General features: G+C 44.9%; 1 protein-coding gene across 2 annotated transcripts in view; it reads left to right on the top strand.

Annotated features, from left to right (window-relative positions):
- The first annotated feature begins 1,475 nt into the window (after positions 1-1,475).
- LOC147460712 (uncharacterized) overlaps positions 1,476-19,828 on the top strand; it is a 52,462-nt gene continuing 34,109 nt past the window's right edge. The window contains exons 1-2 of one of the 2 annotated variants that reach the window (XM_086508431.1): positions 1,476-1,679; positions 1,815-1,943. In XM_086508431.1, the coding sequence (XP_086364557.1) occupies positions 1,874-1,943 (70 nt within the window). In that variant the 5' untranslated portion in view covers positions 1,476-1,679; positions 1,815-1,873. Of the gene's footprint in view, positions 1,944-19,828 lie in introns of both variants that reach the window. The other variant, XM_086508430.1, reaches the window with a different exon arrangement.

Below are 19,828 nucleotides of genomic sequence, written 5' to 3'. Positions count from 1 at the left end.
GCGCTCCTTCAAAGCATTCAAGTCCACAAGACAACGTTTACATTTCTTGATTTCCTCTTCAAGTTGCATCAAACGTGTTGTTTGCATCTCAAGTGTTCTCTTCAGATTCTCATTCTTAACCACAAGAACATTGCAAGTGCTCATAAGTCGTCACCTTGTTTGTTTACGGTCTCTTGCAACGATATCAAGTATGCCATGATCATGGTTTTGGATGTCGTTGGTTGAGTGGTTGTGTTGCTGTCTCCATACTTAGGGAATTTTGGATCATTTTCTACAATGGTTATGGACCTTGTTGAAGAAGAAGAACCTTTGCGAGTGCCGGAAGACATTGTATGTAAAATAAAAGATGAGAGTCAACTTACTTGAACCTGTTAACTTCAGAATGCTGTTACAAAAATGCCTTTCATAACTCTGAATTTTTTTGTCTTTACATCAATGCGTAAAGGGCGTCGTGCTCTTTGATTAAGGCTATATATTACCCAAATCGAAGTTCGGATGAAGAAGTTACGATCAAAAGAGTAAACTGCTGTCTACTAGGTCAAAAAACGACTCTAATGGAGAGAGAGAGAGAGAGAGAGAGAGAGAGAGAGAGAGAGAGAGAGAGAGGTTAGCGCCTCTGAGTCGGTTGTAGTGCCGTCTCGTCGCTTGAGAGACAACGAGATACTTCCAACACCGTTTCCAGACATTGACAAGACATACGACTTTTAAAAAGTAAACCCTTAAATCCCTCAGATACCCCCCTAGATTCCCTCGCCTTCCCTCCCCCCTCAACACCCGAACCCTCCCCCTATTGCCATGCACCGCCTCCGACCCCTGCTACCTCCTCCCATACCCTCCCCTCGTGAATGCCCCTCTCCCGCTCCCTCGTCTTACTCCCCTTGGTTACCTTGTAGAGACAGCTATACAGCCTGCCCCACACCCCTCTATGTCGACCTCTTCCCCTTTCCAGGGCTCGTCACACATGTTGAGAACAAGTCACACCACGACACAAGCAAAGAGAAAGAGAGTCAGACAGAGCGCTCTGCGCAGCACAAAGAGAGAGAGAGAGAGAGAGAGAGAGAGAGAGAGAGAGAGAGAGAGAGAGAGAGAGAGAGAGAGAGAAGCACGCCCGTCTCATCGGCGTGCATTGTTGCTATGCAGTGTGCGCGAGCGAGAGAGGGAGAGAGACGAGAGAGTCAGGAAGGCAGTTACTAGGGGAGAGGCATGGCCCCCATATGGCCTCGACTACCCCACAAAGGTGGCCCCACCCAGCCTTGCCACTTGTAGCGCGTCCCCTCTATTCCTTCTCCTTCTCCTTCACCAAAACTGTTAGCATCCTCGCCGAATTCCGCCTTTCCACTATTTTTAAAAATCGGCCAGACATACTACTTTTAAATGGAAGGCCTCGTCTATTGTTTTTCTACCTCCTAAACAAGCTGAAAAGGCCTCTCTTGCGGAGAATTTAGGAGGTCTATGGAGCATCCTTAAGAGGGCCCAAAAAACTTCGTTATTGTTGGTGGTAAGAAGAAACGATGAAAATGCAAGGCGCCGCCTTGGCAGCGGACATGTGACTCCCGCCATCACTTTGGAGCTCTGACATAGAGCATGGGCCATGGAGAGCTGTGTATACCCAGAGAGAGCATCAGCCATAGAGAGCGTTACTGTCACCACAAATCCCTTTCGCATACACCGATCAGCAAGTAGTGCTACAAGCTTTTCTTCGCCGCTCAATTTTTCTTTTGTGGTTGTTTCGTCGCCCGCACTTTGATGTGCTTGGATATGCCATGCATCCCTCCCGCAGCTGAAATCCTTAGCCCTGATTTTCTATACTGCAGAGATAGATTAGAGGATTACTGTCGAAGATTGCTGGCTTTGCTTTTACAGCTTGGATCAAATGCAAGAGCATTGGGGATGGGGTGCTGCTGATCCATGCTGCACTGATGCAGCTACCAGGCATTGGCAAGGTACTACTTATACCATACAAAAGTGTTTGACGGTGATTATGCCTGATTATCATTATTGGTTATTAGAGACAATGTTTTTTACAAAAAGAGACAGGATGAGGTTTCCATGGTAGAGATTATTTGGTAATAGTGAAACATTTTGTGTGTATTGATCATGTCTGGGAAAACATTGGTGGAAGGATCCCAGTAATGTGCAGCAATAATTCACCGAGAGGAATGTAAAACAAGTAATTGGATTGACATGGAGCAAGTGGAAAGGCAATCAAGACCATCTTAGGTTTGGTTCAGGTTGAAATCACTACAAATAGCCTGTGAAAGTTTAGGGATAGAAGTTTCACAATGTGCATGTAACTTGTTGATGCAGCATGGGACTTATCAAATTGTGTCCACTCAAACATATTCTTGAATGATATTGATTAAGAGAGGGCTGCTCCATGAAAATTGATGGCAATTGGCAATTTAAAAAGGCATTACAGCTTTCAAATACTTTTCAGCTTGCACTTGTGGGACAATAGGGGGATGTAGTAGCTTGTGTTTCAACCACTTGCTTCCAAAAATGCCTTTTACTAGGAAGGTCATATCTTCAAGTAGTGAAGAGTGCTACTTTTAATGACGGTTGCATTTTTAGGACTTATGCACACTGATAGTAGGGTTAGTTGTATGTTGAGCTTGACATACAAGGAGATGAAAATGGTGTTAGAAAGTATGTGACATGGAAGCACCTCTCTTAAGAACCTTTAATTCCTAATGGATGTTTCTGTACCACTTTTAGCGACCTAGGAGCTATATAAGAGGGCCTATAGCCCTAGTTTTGTACAAAGAAAGAGGCAGCTAGTTGCCGAGGGTATCTCTGCCCTTCTCTCCCTCTGTGTGAGCGCGCACTCACGCAAGCATATGGTGCCTTCACTTCTTTGCTCAGACATCTCAGTGTTGCTAGCCTGATGATGGATGTAAATGCGGAGATGTCACGTGCACATCTAACCTTATGTGGATGTGGACAAGCTAACTCCTATCCCTACGGTTTAGGACAGCCTAGGAAGTGTTATGGGATTCTTGTGAGTCTGAACGCAGGACATGCATACCCACTGCCCAGACACTTTAGAGTAGTTGCATACCCTTTGATTGCACATGAGCATAACCAGTGTTTGCTAGGCTAGGCATTGGGGAGTGTTCCCATACAGTAGCATCAATATCCAACCTAGGTATTTACCTGCATGTGAAGCATCTCTTATAAGTGAGTTATTATGTAGCACACTGCTAACATGTCAAAGCCCTGAAGAATGGTGCAACTTACAGATGCTGGCGGTGGGGCCTAAACCATAAGAAGAACAAGTAATAGAAGAAGAAGTTCTACCAACTTATGGGGATCCCATCCGATGGGGCCCCAAGTGACATAAAGGAAATAAAGCAGGGCTCACACACACACACACAAGAACTTGCGAAGCAGGCTGATGACATGGCAGATTTTTGAAAATCACTCTGGCTGAGGACATGGCATGCTGTACGGATTTCCGCGTTTTGCGTTGGGTTGATGACGTGGTAGGCTGTACGGATTTTCGTAAATTACGCTGGCAGCTTTTGGCATTGCTTTTGGGACCAGAAGCTTTTGAGTTTTGAAGGCTTTCCACTGTAAGTGCTTTTCAGGCCAAGGGCCTTTAAATATGAGGTTAGGACTCATTCTCTGGCATGCTTCCTGGAGAAGGTGCAGAGTCTGGAGTACCGGCTTGTACTGTGTTGATGCAATATAAAGAAATACCGAAAGGGGCGCCAAGGTTTGGGGCCAATACTCTCTGGGGTGGAATTTCCCACTCCGTGTCGCGTGTCGTCTCTCTTTCAGTTCAGTTGTCATTGAAGTGCTAAAAGTCTGTTCTTTTCTATTGGCACGTGGTGTCAGAGCATCAGGCGTGTGCTTTTCTGAAAGCATACCGGTCCTACAAAAGTGCAGACAGAGCTATTGGAATTTTATTGGAGGTATCTTCGGCCTCCGACCCCGGACTTATTAGCCACTTCCACCCTTACTTCATCGCGCATTGGCGCGCTCTCTCTTCATCGTTGTGTCTTACAGGGCATAAGCCATAAAGAACCCAAGACTTGGAATTCATGGATTCGGTAGAATATTTGCAGTTTCTGCTCAACGAACTCCACGACATTCTTTCGTGGCATCCTCAGCAGAATCTTCCGATGTTGCAAAGTTTTCAACAATTTTTGAACTACATGTTACCCCCTCTGATGCCCCAAGTGGTACCTCCTCCGGCATCAGAAATGACGAGAGCTTCCAACTAGCAACCTTCTCAGCCGTCTGTTCCGATCGAGGGAGTTTTCAAGAATATGGTGCAGCCATCTGACCCTGATCCCGTACAACCGCCTTTGCCACCGCCATTGCCCCACCTCCACCACCACCGCTGCCACCAGGCTACAATGGTTGGAGCCCATATGGATACCCATGTTATCCATACCCGGGATATGCGCTTAACCAACCCAAAGATTTCAAAGATGGCGACACGACAGTCAAATTTTTTACTTTTTCTGGGGTGAAAGATCGCAAGAAAGCATTGCAGTTCCTACAGCAATTCGACATCTATGCCTAGGGAACTACACAGAAGAATCCAAGATTTCTCGAGCAACGGGATTTCTTAAAGATAATGCTATGCAATGGTGGAGTTCAATCGCGACACAACCGCATGCTTCAAGGACTTGGCAAGCTTTCAAGACAGCTTTTGCACGTAGTTACATGACTTCTATGTTTGAAGTTCGGATTTTGGCAGAGTGGGCAACTTGAAAATGCTTGCCACCAAAACCATGGACGAATATAACCAAAGGTTTCTTGACGTGTACCTTCCGGTGTCCTTCTTTAGATATGTTCCCTTGGAGGCCCAATGCGAGCGATACACTATTGGACTACCATCACCATTGCAGGAATATTGTCTATCCAAGCAAGTCTCTACCATGCAAGAACTTATGGACCATGCCGCGGTTGGCTACAAATTGATGAAGGGAAAGCTAGAGCTTACCACAGAAGAATCTCCGGCCACTAACCACAACTCTCAGCAACAACGAACAAATTCTCGAGAGTCTCGTGAAAATCAACTGCAGAGGCCTCGTTTGACGCCTCAACAACGAGACACCTTACTACAAAAAGGCTGATGCGTTGGATGCTTTCAAGCAAGGCATAATCATTCTAATTGTCCCAAACGCATTGATAAACCAGAGGAGCGGCACCTGCACCAACGGTCGAGAGAACCCTAGCGCCACCTCGTGCTAAGAGAGCTAGACCCGCTATTGGACTAGTTCCTGATATTTATGGCATACGCCTTGAGAGTAAATGAATTGTGTCGAGCATATGGCAAAGTCAATGGCTTCAAAGCCCTTATTCTCTTTGATCCCGAAGCTACAGAGAACTTCATTTATCCAGAATTTTTAAAGCAGATGCACTTTGATTATGATGCAAAGGGTGGAGAAATTGAAGCTGAGCTAGCCACGGGGCAAACTCAGAAAGTAGTACCGCTCATTGGTGCTCTTTCGTTGACTATTCAAGATTATCATGGAAAAGCTGATTTCCACATCATGAAGTTGGGCAATTGCGACGTTTCTCTTGGGCATGCCTTCGCATGACAAGAATGATGCGACTCTCCAAGTTCGGAACCGAACCATCACCGTGATGCAGGACAAGCCAGTCGTCCTCAAAGTTCGGTTGTCCGAACAAAACCTCGAATAAACTTTCTGTTTGTTTTTCTTTATAGCTAGAAAGTATTGTTTGAAAATTTGTTTGAAATGGAAAGTATCTCTTTTGAGCTTGTTTTGGTGCCAATTTGAGATGTTTGACTCTGGTTTTAATACTGGTTTCAATGATTGGTGATTTTACTCCCGAGTGGAGTAGTGAGAAATGATGATTGAAAAGTGTGTTTTTGACTCCCGGCCCGAACCTGGATGGTTATGCGGGAAGAGTATTAAGAAGTTTGAGCAGTGGTTACTCTCAGCACCTCCAAACGACGTAGGCTGCGGTCTGGGGGGCGTTTGGTTGTAAAAAGCCTCTATATCTCCCGTCCCGGACCTTTTTAGGTTATGCGGGAGGAGTGATGAGGGAGTCGTTGAATATCTCCCAGCCCGGACCTTGTTCGGTTATGCGGGAGGAGTGTTCATCGGCGACTTTATGTTTCTATGTCTTGTAACATGCATATGTGAGCATTTGTTTTGCATTGTGATGTGCCAACCACTGAATATTCCTAATTGGATGAGATTGCCTGGGTATGTAATTTTAGTGCATCAAGACACCCGTGGAAGATCAGTACGTCTGGGTATGATGGCTAATTTTACTACGCCAGAATATCAAGAGTTCCGATCTGGACGAAAGGAGAAGCTAACTCCTTGATCAAAAGAGCCGAAAGGAGAAGCTAACTCCTTAACAAAAAGAGCAAACTGATTGTCCCTCGGAATGACCCTCGGAAATTTTTGAGCTAACTTGAGTTGTTTTGCAGATATGCTGTAATCGCGGACGATTACTCTCTTTCAAGAAGGGGAGATGTAACAAAGTGCTGACGTGTCAAAGCCCTGAAGAATGGAGCCAACTTACAGATGCTGGGCGAGGGGCCTAAACCCTAAGAAGAACAAGTAACAGAAGAAGAAGTCCTACCAACTTATGGGGACCCCGTCCGATGGGGCCCCAAGTGACATAAAGGAAATAAAGCAGGGCTCACACACACACACAAGAACTTGCGAAGTAGGCTGATGACGTGGCAGATTTTCGAAATTCACGTTGGCTGATGACGTGGCATGTTGTACGGATTTCCGTGTTTTGCGCTGACTGATGACGTGGCAGGTTGTACAGATTTTCGTAAATTACGCTAGTAGCTTTTGGCATTGCTTTTGGGACTAGAAGCTTTGGAGTTTTGAAGGTTTTTCATTGTAACTGCTTTTCTGGCCAAGGGTCTTTAAATATGAGGTTAGGACTCATTCTCTAGCATGCTTCTTGGAGAAGGTGCAGAGTTTGGAGTACCGGCTTGTACTGTGTTGATGCAATATAAAGAAATACCGAAAGGGGCGCCAAGGTTTGGGGCCAATACTCTCTGGGGTGGAATTTCGCCACTTCGTGTCGTATGTCGTCTCTCTTTTTCATTTCAATTGTTATTGAAGTGCTAAAAGTCTATTCAGTCTGTTCTTTTCTATTGGCACGTGGTGCCTGTCTTGTGACATATTAACTTATTTATAAGTACATTTAGCCAACACATCTAGGACCATTGTATCAGCATTTGTGCAATCTAAAGCAAATACCTCTCTAGTGATAACCTCTCTAGCGATAGAGAGGGGGCCCCTTGGAGGGGGTGTAACAAACTGCTGACGTGTCAAAGCCTAAAGAATGGAGCCAACTTACAGATGTCGGTCAAGGGGCCTAAACCCTAAGAAGAACAAGTAACGGAAGAAGTGTCACAAAGTGATGACGTGGTTGTTGGAGAGCAGAAACCCTAACCCTAATTTCTGCCAGAAACCCTAACTCTTGAAACCCTAATTCTGGAACTCCTAACCCTAAAACTTGCAAACCCTAATTTTGAAAACCCTAACCCTAAAACTTGCAAACCCTAATTCCGCTACCAAAAACCCTAAAACTACAGAAACCCTAACCTTGACCCTAAGGGCAGATTTCCGCTTTTTGCGTTGGTTGATGACGTGGTAGGGTGTACGGATTTTCGTGATTTACCCTTTCAGTTTTTGGCTTTGCTTTTGGACCAGAAGCTTTTGGTTTTAAAGGCTTTTTACTGTAACTGCTTTTCAGGCCAAGGGTCTTTAAATATGAGGCTAGGGCTCATTCTTTGGCATGCTTCCTGGAGAAGGTGCAGAGTCTGGAGTACCGGCTTGTACTGTGTTGATGCAATATAAAGAAATACCGAAAGGGGCGCCAAGGTTTGGGGCCAATACTCTCTGGGGTGGAATTCCGCCACTCCGTGTCGCGTGTTCTCTCTCTCTCTCTCTCTCTCTCTCTCTCTCTTTCTTTCAATTCAGTTGCTAATGAAGTGCTAAAAGCCTGTTTAGTGTGATCTTTTCTATTGGCACGTGGTGCCCGTCTTGTGACAGTGGTATCAGAGCCCTAACCCTAATTTTGCTTGCCATGGAAACCCTAGCAGATTATAACTTGAAATTTCTCGACGTCTCTCAGTAGATGTCTCTTCACGAGCAGATGACCTTGGAGGTTCGGTGTGATTGCCATCTCTTGGGACTACCATCGCCGCCAAAGAAACACTGTCTGTCCAAGAGCTGATGAACCGTGCTGTGCTCGGCTACGACCTCATGGAAGGAACCTGACCCTAATTTTTGGTGCAGGTTTCAAGATGGAAAGTCAGTCGACTTTTCGAGCTCGACTAATGTCGAGATTGCTTTTTAAGTTTGAGTTCTGTTTGATTTTGTTTGGTGATCCTGTTTGGAATTTGTTTGAGATGGATGATATTTGTTTTGAACTTGTTTTGGTGCCGATTTGAATTGTTTGACTCTGGTTTGATACTGGTTTCAATGATTGGTGATTTTACTCCCGAGTGGAGGAGTGAGAAATGATGTTTGAGAATGCTTGTTCATACTCGTGGCCCGGACTCTTGTGGTTATTTGCAGGGGGAGTATTGAATGATTGAAAAGTGCTGTTTTTACTCATGGCCCGGACCCTTGTTATTTGCGAGGGGAGTATTGTTGTTGTTACTCATGGCCCGGACCTGGATGGTTATGCAGGAGGAGTATTAAGAAGTCTGAGCAGTGGTTGCTCTCAGCACCTCCAAACGACACAGGCTGCGGTCTGGGGGGCGTTTGGTTGTAAAAGGCCTCTATACTCATGGCCCGGACCCTTTTAGGTTATTTGCCGGAGGAGTGATGAGGGAGTCGTTGAACAGCTCATGGCCCGGACCTGGATGGTTATTTGCGGGGGGAGTGTTCATTGACGACTTTATGTTTCTATGCCAAGCTTGTAACATGCATATGTGAGCATTTGTGTTGCATTGTGATGTGCCAACTACTGAATATTTCTAATTGGATGAGATTGCTTGGGTATGTAATTTTAGTGCATCAAGACACCCATGGAAGATCAGTACGGTCTAGGTGTGATGGCTAATTTTACTACGCCGGAATATCAAGAGTTCCGATATGGACGAGAGGAGAAGCTAACTCCTTGATCAAAATAGCCGAAAGGAGAAGCTAACTCCTTGATCAAAAGAGCAGAAAGGAGAAGCTAACTCCTTCATAAAAGGAGCAAATTGATTGTCCCTCGGAATGTCTCTCGGAATGACCCTCGGAAATTTTTTGAGCTAACTTGAGTTGTTTTGGAGATATGCTGTAATCGCGGACGATTACTCTCTTTCAAGAAGGGGAGATGTAACAAACTGTTGACGTGTCAAAGCCTAAAGAATGGAGCCAACTTACAGATGCCGGCCGAGGGGCCTAAACCCTAAGAAGAACAAGTAATGGAAGAAGTGTCACAAAGTGATGACGTGGTTGCCCGAGAGCAAAAACCCTAACCCTAATTTCTGCCAAAAACCCTAACTGTTGAAACCCTAATTTTGGAATCCCTAACCCTAAAACTTGCAAACCCTAATTTTGGAAACCCTAACCCTAAAACTTGCAAACCCTAATTTTGTTGCTAGAAACCCTAAAATTGCAGAAACCCTAACCATAACCCTAAGGGCAGATTTTCGCTTTTTGCGTTGGGTGATGATGTGGTAGGTTGTATGGATTTTCGTGATTTACGCTAACAGTTTTTGGCTTTGCTTTTGGACCAGAAGCTTTTGAGTTTTAAAGGCTTTTTACTGTAACTGCTTTTCAGGCCAAGGGCCTTTAAATATGAGGCTAGGGCTCATTCTCTGGCATGCTTCCTGGAGAAGGTGCAGAGTTTGGAGTACCGGCTTGTACTGTGTTGATGCAATATAAAGAAATATTGAAAGGGGCGCCAAGGTTTGGGGCCAATACTCTCTGGGGTGGAATTCCGCCACTCCGTGTCGAGTGTCGTCTTTCTCTCTCGTTCAGTTCAGTTGCTAATGAAGTGCTAAAAGTCTGTTCAATCTATTCTTTTCTATTGGCACGTGGTGCCCGTCTTGTGATAGGTCAGGGGTTAGGGACCCCATCTGGTGTTAAGTCTTCTTGCTCTCTCTTCACTCATAGAATCTTCACTCAGCTTTATTCCCTTTTCTCTCTCTAGTCTATTGCACATCTCTCTCATAAGTAAAAGGAACCTTAGTACGCAGTGAGCTCTCATTCTGAGCATTCACCATCAATCGCTTACGCTGCACATTACAAGAGAATGGCGAAGTTGGTTGTTGAGGATATTCAACCACCAAGTGTTTGAGAGAAACCGCATTTTAGCATGGAAGAAGCACCTTCGGATTGTGATTTTAGCAAGGAAAGACCAACTTGGTGTTGTTGCTACAGATCAGAGGCATGGGTTTGCTAGCCCATAGTAACATCGTTCCCTTGAAACAAAGTGAAACTCGAAACACTTGAAAAGTTTCTAAACAAACACGAAACAAGATGACAAACTATTTAAGGTTGGATAGAAAATCTTAGATCTAGTTTTAGAATGTCATATTACCATGTTTCTAGCAAAAAGCAAGTATTACTTCCCCTTTTGCACATGATAGCTTGTCACTCACATGGCTCTGTTTGCCACCTAGACATGCTTCTGTTACCATATACATGTGGTAGTGATGTGTGTGAACACACTAGGACCGTCGGGGCATTTTTTCCCTCTTTAGGAGGTTTTTTTCCCCCGAGCATTGTATATACGCCCATCACTCTAGGGCTATCTATCTTTCCATTGCACACTAAGTAATACACTCTCTATCGTGCCTTGAGCTTCCTTCGCCTTCTCCAAGCTGTGTGTGTCTCTCTGCAACCCTAATTCCAACAATTGGTATCAGAGCAGGTTGCATCCTCCCGGGCTTAGTCGCGAGCTGCTCCAGCACTCGCCTGCTCACTTTCTCTGATTACAGTGAGGTTTGGCGAGCGTTCGCAGGTTGACAAATATTTCGGGATTGCTCGTAGAGCTCAATCTGCTCAGATTTTTGATTCGGGCTCATTTCGGCCTCCGTTTCCACTACAGGCAGTGCTGCACAGGCTATTTCGTCATTTTGTGCAGAATTTATGTCAGTGCCGTTTTTTGCATAACAGGTGTCTCATAGTCTTCTACGGTTTGTGCTATATAGCACGTGTTGTTCTCGCTCCGTTTCTCCTATTTTCGGGCAGTTTTCACATCAGGTGCAGCATTTACCATGGCTGACAACAACAACACATATGTGTTTAAGATGTTTGTTGCTGAGGACAGGTTGGATGGGGACAATTACCCTATGTGGGCTTATATGATGCAACACGTTCTTGTGTCAAAAGGCGTCTGGAATATTGTGCAGGGCATTGATGTACGTCTTGGTTCTGAGGATGTAGGCGATGTTGAGGATGTTGGAGGTCTTGCTGCAAGGATTGCCGCTGTTAGAGTTGTTTTGCCTACGGCAGAACAAGCTCGTTGGGATGTTAAGGATGTGCAGGCTCATGCATTGATTGCGTTGTCTGTGAAGCGCACCATTGTTCCTCACATCCGTTTAGCAAAATCTGCAAAACAGGCTTGGGATATTTTGGCTGGTCTTTATGCAAGTCGCAATGAGGCTAAAATTGCTTTGCTGCATAAAGAGTTAGAGTCGAAGATTATGCATGAGGAAGATGATATGGACACTTTCCTTGCTAGTGTCAAGGATATCAATGAGCAACTCATTTCTGCAGGTGAAGTCATTTCAGACAGTTCCCTAGTGCAGACTGTTCTTGATACCTTACCAGATTCTTACCAGACTTTTGCTAGTACTTGGAGACTTATGACCCAAGGAAATCTTGAAGTTGTCAAGTTTGATGCATTATGCACATTGCTGTTGCAAGAGTCACTTTTCAGAAAAAACAGGACTAGGCAGCGTGTAGTTGAACAGGCTTTTATTGCTTCTCAAAGAAAGGGTGGTAACAGCAATGCAGCCACTTCTTATGGTTCTGCTGCGAGTGCAAAAATTCTGTTCCTAATGCTTCTACTGGCAGTACTTTGTCTGGCAATTCTGGTGATAAGGGCAAAAAGAAGATGCGTTGCCATTATTGTAAAGCTAATGATCACTTGATCAAGTCGTGTCCTAAGTTGAAGGCCAAAGAGGCTAAGAAGAAAGAGGGTGGTTCCACTGTAAATGCTGGTTCCACTACAAATGCAGCCATTGGTGAGTCTTTTGTGAAAGGAGACCGCGATGCTGATGTTGATGCAGAATGGGCTTTTAGCGCAGAATGCACTTATAATCCTGCTGTATGATGCATGCTTGTCAGTTGCTGCAGATTCACATGTGTGGTATTTCGACTGTGGTACTACAAAGCACATTACCTCACATCGTGAATTGTTTACCTCTCTCGAGTCTGTCCCTCATGAGAATTCAGTCACTTGTGCCAACAATGCCTCTTATCCGGTTCAGGGAGTTGGAAAGATTGTGCGTACTGCTGCAAATGGCACTTTCTTCACACTTGTTGATGCACTTTATGTACCTGGGATCAAGAAGAATCTCTTGTCTGTATCCGCACTTGCTAGACTTGGACTTGTAGTCAAATTTGTGGATGATAGATGTACAGTTCATGATCTCAGTTTTGGTGATGAAATTGTTGCATCTGGCCTTTTGTGACGTGGGCTGTATAAGCTCACTTTGTATGACAAGTGTGGACAAAATTTTGCAAATGTTGTTGCAGATTCAAGGCTATTTCAGATGCAAAACTTTGGCATGCACGTTTTGGTCATCTGAATTTTGCCAGTGTGCTGCGTTTGTAGGAATCTGATATGGTTGCTTCTTTGCTGCCTCTTGAAGCACTTGTCAAACATGTTTGTGAAGGCTGTATTTTGGGTAAGATGCAGCGTTCTAAGTTTCCAAAGGATGGTTTAGTTCGGGCCACATGCAGGTTGCAGCTTGTGCATAGTGATGTTTGTGGGCCCATGCAAACTCCGTCCTTGGGCAATTACCTGTACTTCGTGACTTTCATTGATGATTACTCCAGGCATGCATGGGTATTTTCGCTTAAGGCGAAGTCCGAAGTTTTTATGTGCTTCAAACAATTTTTGGCTATGGCTGAAAATGTCTCGAAATGTACTATGGGCACCCTCCGTTCCGATCGAGGGGGGGAGTATATGTTTCATGAATTTAATGCATTTCTGGCTAGTCGTGGGATAAAACACCAATGTGCAGTGCTTTATACACCTCAACAAAATGGTGTTGCTGAGAGGAAAAACAGGTCACTAACGGAAATGGCACGATGTATGGTCAAAAGTCAAGCTTTGCCGCATTCTTTTTGGCTTGAGGCCATCATGTGTGCCACTTATGTACTTAACAGGTGTCCTACGAAAGCTTTGCAGTCTATTACTCCATATGAAGCATGGCATGATAGAAAGCCTTCTATTGAGCACATGCGTGTTTTTGGCTGTTTGGCATATGCTTTAGTGCCACAAACACAACGCAGAAAATTGGAAGATAAGACTGTCAAATGTATTTTTGCTGGTTATAGTGTTGAAAGCAAAGGTTACAGGTTGTATCATCCGCAATCAAAACGTATTCTGGTTTCACGGGATGTAGTGTTTGTGGAAGATTCTGTTCAGTCCTTGCTGTCATGTACTAGAGACAATAATGTAAGCTCACAGGACATTTATGACACTTTTTTGCCTCTTTTTGGTGGTGGAAATACGAATGTAAGTTCCATCGAGGCAAATGTATAGCCTATGGGGGTTTCTGAAAATGTTGTAGATCAACCTATTGCTGATGCAGATGTACATGATGTACTTGATGAGGAAAGGGCTGAAAATGAGCAGGCTAGAGGTATGCCAAAATGGCTGGTGCACACTTTGCGTGACAGTAAATTGGATGCACCTTTGTCTAGCCGTACTCGTTCAGGCTCTCGCCATGCATCTTTTGCATCAGATTGTTATGCTTTGGTTGTGTCTAGCTTACATGATGTTGAGGAGCCTCTGTCTTTTGATGAAGCACAGAATTCAGAAAATTGGATGGCTGCCATCATGCAATCAGAATATGATGCACTTATAGAAAATGACACATGGACTTTATGTGATTTGCCTCCTAACAAAAAGGCCATTGGTACAAAGTGGGTTTACAAGTTGAAACGCAAGCCGGATGGTGAGATCGATCGCCATAAGGCTCGACTTGTTGCAAAGGGATATGCACAGCAAAAAGGCATTGATTATGAAGAGAGACTTTTGCTCCCACTTGTCGTATGACTACTGCGCGTTTTCTATGTGCATTGTCAGCTCATTTTGGTTGGGATGTACATCAATCAGACATTGTTATTGCTGTCTTGAATGGTGACATTTTTTAGGAAGTTTATGTAACGCAGCCTCGCGGTTTTGTCATAAAAGTACAAGAAAACAAAGTGTGCAGATGTAAGAAGGCTTTGTATGGGTTGAAGCAATCTCCTCGTGCTTGGTATGAGAAAGCTGACACTCATTTGGTTAAACGAGGCTTTCGTAACAGTCCAACAGAAAGCACATTGTATGTAAAGCGTGAGGGTGATGTACTTCTCATTGTGGTTATTTATGTCAATGATTTGCTGATCATTGGACCAAATGAGAGACATACTGCTGAATTTAAGGCTGATTGGAATGCTACTTTCAAGATGAAAGATTTGGGGCTGTTGCATCATTACTTGGGTATACAGTTTAAGCAGTATGATGGTGGTATTGCCTTGTGTCAAAAAAGTTACATAGAGACATTGCTATGTAAGTTTGGACTTGAGGATTGCAAACCTATTGCCACTCCCATGGAAACAGGTTTGAAGTTGAGTCTACATGATGCTGGCGATCCTGCTGATGTCACTCTTTACCAAACTGCTGTTGGCTGCCTCATTTATGTATGCAACACGAGGCGGGATATTCAGTTTGCAGTCTCACAGGTCAACAGATTTATGCATAGCCCAGGGTCTAAGCATTGGCAGGCTGTCAAGAGGATTTTCCGCTACCTTAGTGGCACCTTATATCTTGGCTTGTTTTATCCCAAGGGGGGATCATTGCCGCCAGACTTACATGCTTTTTCGGACTCAGATTGGGCTGGTTGTTTTGACACGCGAGTGTCCACAAGTGGTTTTTGTTTCATGCTTGGCAGTTCATGTATATCATGGTTGAGCAAGAAGCAACCTACTGTGGCCACTTCGAGTTGCGAGGCTGAGTACAGGGCAGTCTTCACAGCTACGGTTGAGTGTGTATGGCTCAGACGCCTTATGGCTGATTTGGGTGTTGGACAGGACACTGCCAACACTATCTACACTGACAGTCAGAGCTCATTGGCAGTTGCAAGGAACCCAGTTTTTCATGCTCGCACAAAGCACATTGAGGTGCATTACCACTATGTCAGGGAGAGGCTCTCAGCAGGAGAGATCAGCTTGGCTTATGTGCCAACACAGGACAACCTTGCAGATCTTTTCACAAAGGCATTGTCTCGTGAGAAGCTTGAAGCTTTCCGCAATGCTTTGGGCTTACTCCCCTTTGTGGACTGATCATGTCCTCAGGGCATGATACTTCCCTTTACTCATGTGCCAGCTCTCGTTCACCGCATCACTCCAGGGGGGATTTGTTACCATATACATGTGGTAGTGATGTGTGTGAACACACTAGGACCGCCGGGGCATTTTTTCCCTCTTTAGGAGGTTTTTTCCCCCGAGCATTGTATATACGCCCATCACTCTAGGGCTATCTATCTTTCCATTGCACACTAAGTAATACACTCTCTATCGTACCTTGAGCTTCCTTCGTCTTCTCCAGGCTGTGTGTGTCTCTCTGCAACCCTAATTCCAACAGCTTCCAGAGCCAATTTTCCACCTACCCCTAGATAGGAGTGTCTAGAAAACTAGGAGGATTAGTACTCGCAATTTTGTGAGCCGGTTGGCAAGACTTGCATGTTCGAACGAGTCCAATAGATTAGGTTTTCTAGTTTTTGGAGCCCTCTTGCATAAATGGATTGTACAAGCGTTTTGCAAGATGTTATTACACTTCGGTGGGCATTTGGCATGGTGAGCATGTAGGTCTAGGTTAGAGGAACGTTTCGGTCCAGTTTGTTTGTCACATGGGTCACAGAACAGTGAGTTATCGTCGGGAACTCACATGTGCGCACATTTGCACACTTTTTCGATCTGGCACCTCAAAAGTCGGTATATAAGGAGCACATTAGCTAGCATTTCGGATCACTCATGGAAGTGCCATAATTCAGCCCTAGCGTTGTCTTGTAGATCAGTCCTAGCGTTTTTGCATCGCAGCAGCAGATCCACCTCAGTGCATCCCTTGGCAAGAGATCAGCCAGCGTTTTCAGATTTTAGCCCTTTCCCTCGCTAGAACCGGCCCGAATCTGTCACTGCTAGCTTCTCCATTGCAGACTGGTACTTCGGCAGCTCATTGAGCCTCTTCCCAGCCATTCCCTCGTTGCATCGAGTGCTCGCATTGTTGCCCATCATTGGCATCATCAAGATCTGTGTTTTCAGTCCTGCTTTACATGACGGATTGCCTGCGTTTTATAGCCAGATCTGCGTTTTTGCAGCCAGATTTCAACCCTTGTTTCCTCTCGCAAATTGGCCCAATATCTTCCCCTTGGTGTCCATCAACAATGTCACAAATTGATGACGTGGCAGTGCCCAGACACACATACGAACGTCGTGGCTGACAATACGGATCTCTGCAATTTACGATGACTGGCTGACGTGGCAACTGTACGGACGCCCGAAAAAAGCGCTGGTTGTACGGACTGCCGTAAAACGCACTGACTGCTGACGTGGAAAAACTGTACTGAATTCCGCGATTTCCGCTGGCTGCTTTTGGCAGCACTAACTTTTGTGAGTCATTACTTTTGAAGTTTAATGCTTTTGGGGCTCTGCTTTTAGCAACCCTTGTAACCTTAAAATTGAACCCAAGGGGGCTCACTCTGTAGAGCATCTGGACGTAGAGTCTGAGAGCGAGCACCTGTGGGCTGTTGTACTTTGCTCAGATTAATATAAAAGAATACTGAAAGGGGCGCCAGTCTTTGGGGTCAATCTCTCTTGGCACGGAACTACGCCGGGCCGTGTCGTCTCGAATTGAACTGTGATTTAAAGTTTTGAAGCGTTTGAAAGGATTTTCTCTCGTGTCGCGACAAAATCTAGACTTGGGGTGTCCTAGTTTGTTACAGTGGTATCGAAGCACAACCTATTTCTCTTCTACCGGGAAATCCAATCCCTTTTCTCGCGACACTCATGGATTCCGAAAAGAACCAATCAACCTCCTCTGCAACCGCTGAGGCGGGAGGAGAGAACACAGAAAATTCAAACGATTTGACAAAAGACGAGTACAGGCCACTTTGACCTACACAGTATGAACTCCAAGAGATGCAATGTCGACAACAGGTCGACGAGTGCACAAAGCAGATGCTTCAGTTTGCTAAAAATCCTTAGTTTGCAAATTTTTTGACTCAATAGTCCATGGCTGAAGTGCATACTCAGTGGCAAAAAGCCACTGAACCACCAATTAAACCGGCAATCAAGAAACCTCCTACTCCGAGGATGTTTACAGAACAAGAACTTCAAGAGGTGGTTCAGACCCAGATCACTCAGCTTTTGGATACAAATAATCAATTGAAAAAGTAATTGAAGAAGCGCAAGAAGGGGACTGGCTACCCTAGTTACCTGGGCCGTCAATCTTCTTTTGCACTTGCCAGAAAGGAGAAGAAGCGTGTGCGTTTTGAAGGACCACCCAGTTCTTCTTCCTCTTCTTCTGACAATTCTTCTAGCTCTTCCGACTAGAGTGAGGAGGGCAGAAAGGGCAAGAAGCGAAGCAAAAAGCAAAGCTTTGGAAAGAACAAGAAAAAGGCAAAGAAACTTAGATTTTGACCAGTTTCTGATAGCTCTACGGAGCAGTCATCCTATGACAGTTCGGACTCCGACGATCACATGTTTTATGCGAAGAAGAAGTAGTTTTACAGAGCCAACCGATACGATTTCCTCGAAGATAAAAGCAAGAAAACAAAAGAATTTGCGAAGAGTGCCCTCTAGAAAGTCCCAGTCAACTCGGTCGTAGGCCTTCTCAAAATCGAGAAGAAGAATCACAAGGTCCTCACCACGGAGCCGTGCCAGGGCAGAAGCCTCCCAAAAAGTAAAGATGTTGTCAAGGATACTGCGTTCCTTGACAAAACCTGTCCAAGTCCCATGTATAAGGCTCTCTAAAAGTGGCTGAATCCTCAAACTCAGAGCCTTGGCAAGAATTTTGTAGGCTGAGTTGAGGATGGTGATGGGGCGCCACTGTCGAATCTCATCCAAGGAGCCACCCTCCTTGGGAATGAGGTAGATCAGGCCCTCACTCATGCTGTCAGGCATCACTCCTGTGTGCAAAATGTACTGAAAAGCACTACAAAGATCTGGGCCAAGCAGGTCCCAATACTCCAAGAAGAAACTAGGAGTCAACCCATCCTCTCCTGAACAGCTACCACGAGGGAGGGCCCTCAGAGCTGTGTGCAGCTCCTCAAGCTGAAGTGGCATCTCTAGCCTCTGGCGCATCTCCTCTGTCACAAGACATGGCATCTGTGCCCAAACCTGCTCCCTGCATGCATCCTGCCGCTCTGACTGAGGCTCAGCCGATAGTAACTCACGGTAAAAATGGTATCTGGACTGCTATTGACAGATTTAGCAAACAGGCTCATTTCATTCCAGTGAAGAAAATAGTCAAGCCGGATCACTTAACGAGACTGTGTGTGGCCCAAATTTTCAGATTACATGGCATGCCTGAGACGATTGTCTCCGACAGGGACCCTAGATTTACGAGTTTGTTTTGGAAGGCAATTTGGGAGAACATTGGCACGCGGTTGCAGTTCTCGTCATCGTTTCACCCGCAGATTGCTGACGGGCAATCTGAGATTGCCAATTCAGTGGTTTAGATTTATTGAAGTCTTATATCTCGGATCAAAAGACTCCACGGGAAAAGTACCTACCTTTGGTGGAATTTGCCTACAAAAACACGATACACTCTTCAACGGGGAAGGCACCATTTGAGATTGTTGAAGGTGCTGCGAAGGTTCCACCCTTCGTAAGCACGAAAGATAAGATTTTTGAAGCGGATGAATATACGCGAGACTTAGATACGGCTTTTGCCAAGGTTCGCGAGGCTTTGCAAAAATCTCAAGAACGACAGAAAAAGGGAGCGGATCGCCATCGTTGTTACTTGAAATTGAAGGAGGATGATTGGGTGCTCTTATGTTTTGAGAAGGCACGCCTGAGAAAGAAAAAGGGAAAGGAGAGCCTTTTTCCAAAGCTTAGTATGTGATACTACGGACCTTTCCAGTTCTCTGAAAAGATAAATGATGTCTCCTTCCGACTGAAACTGCATGATACTTGGAGGATTCACAATGCATTTCATGTGAGTCTCTTAAAACCTTTCAAAGGTGATGTGCCTGATGATGGGAAGCCTGATGAGCAACCCGAAGTGGAAGAAAACGAGGAGATCCTTGTTATGAATAGATTTTGGCACATAAGGATACGAAGAATAAAGGTAAAGTCCGAAGGCGGTTCTTGGTTAAGTTCAAGAACTATCCTGCATTGGATGCGAAGTGGATGGAAAAGGAGGACCTAGCAGATACTCCTCAGATTGTGAAACTTTACCTCGAGGCTTTTGGTTTAGCATAGTCTACTCTTAATGGAACCCAGAATTCAGCTTGGCCGGAGATCTGGTGCAGTGGGATGCACAAGAGGGGAGTTACTCCGCTCCTTTGTCAACAGATGCCTTGATTTTGATACTAGAGTCATTGATGTCTCTTTGAGCTTTAGGGATACTGAAAGCTGACAGTATTCTGCTGTATGACTTTATGAAATGGAATTCCTCAATATGATACTGATTTGTTCTTGATTTC

This window comes from Adiantum capillus-veneris, chromosome 3 (assembly GCF_014529385.1).
Source record: "Adiantum capillus-veneris isolate H3 chromosome 3, ASM1452938v2, whole genome shotgun sequence".
Lineage (NCBI taxonomy): Eukaryota > Viridiplantae > Streptophyta > Polypodiopsida > Polypodiales > Pteridaceae > Adiantum > Adiantum capillus-veneris.
This window is presented reverse-complemented; position numbering and strand designations above follow the sequence as displayed.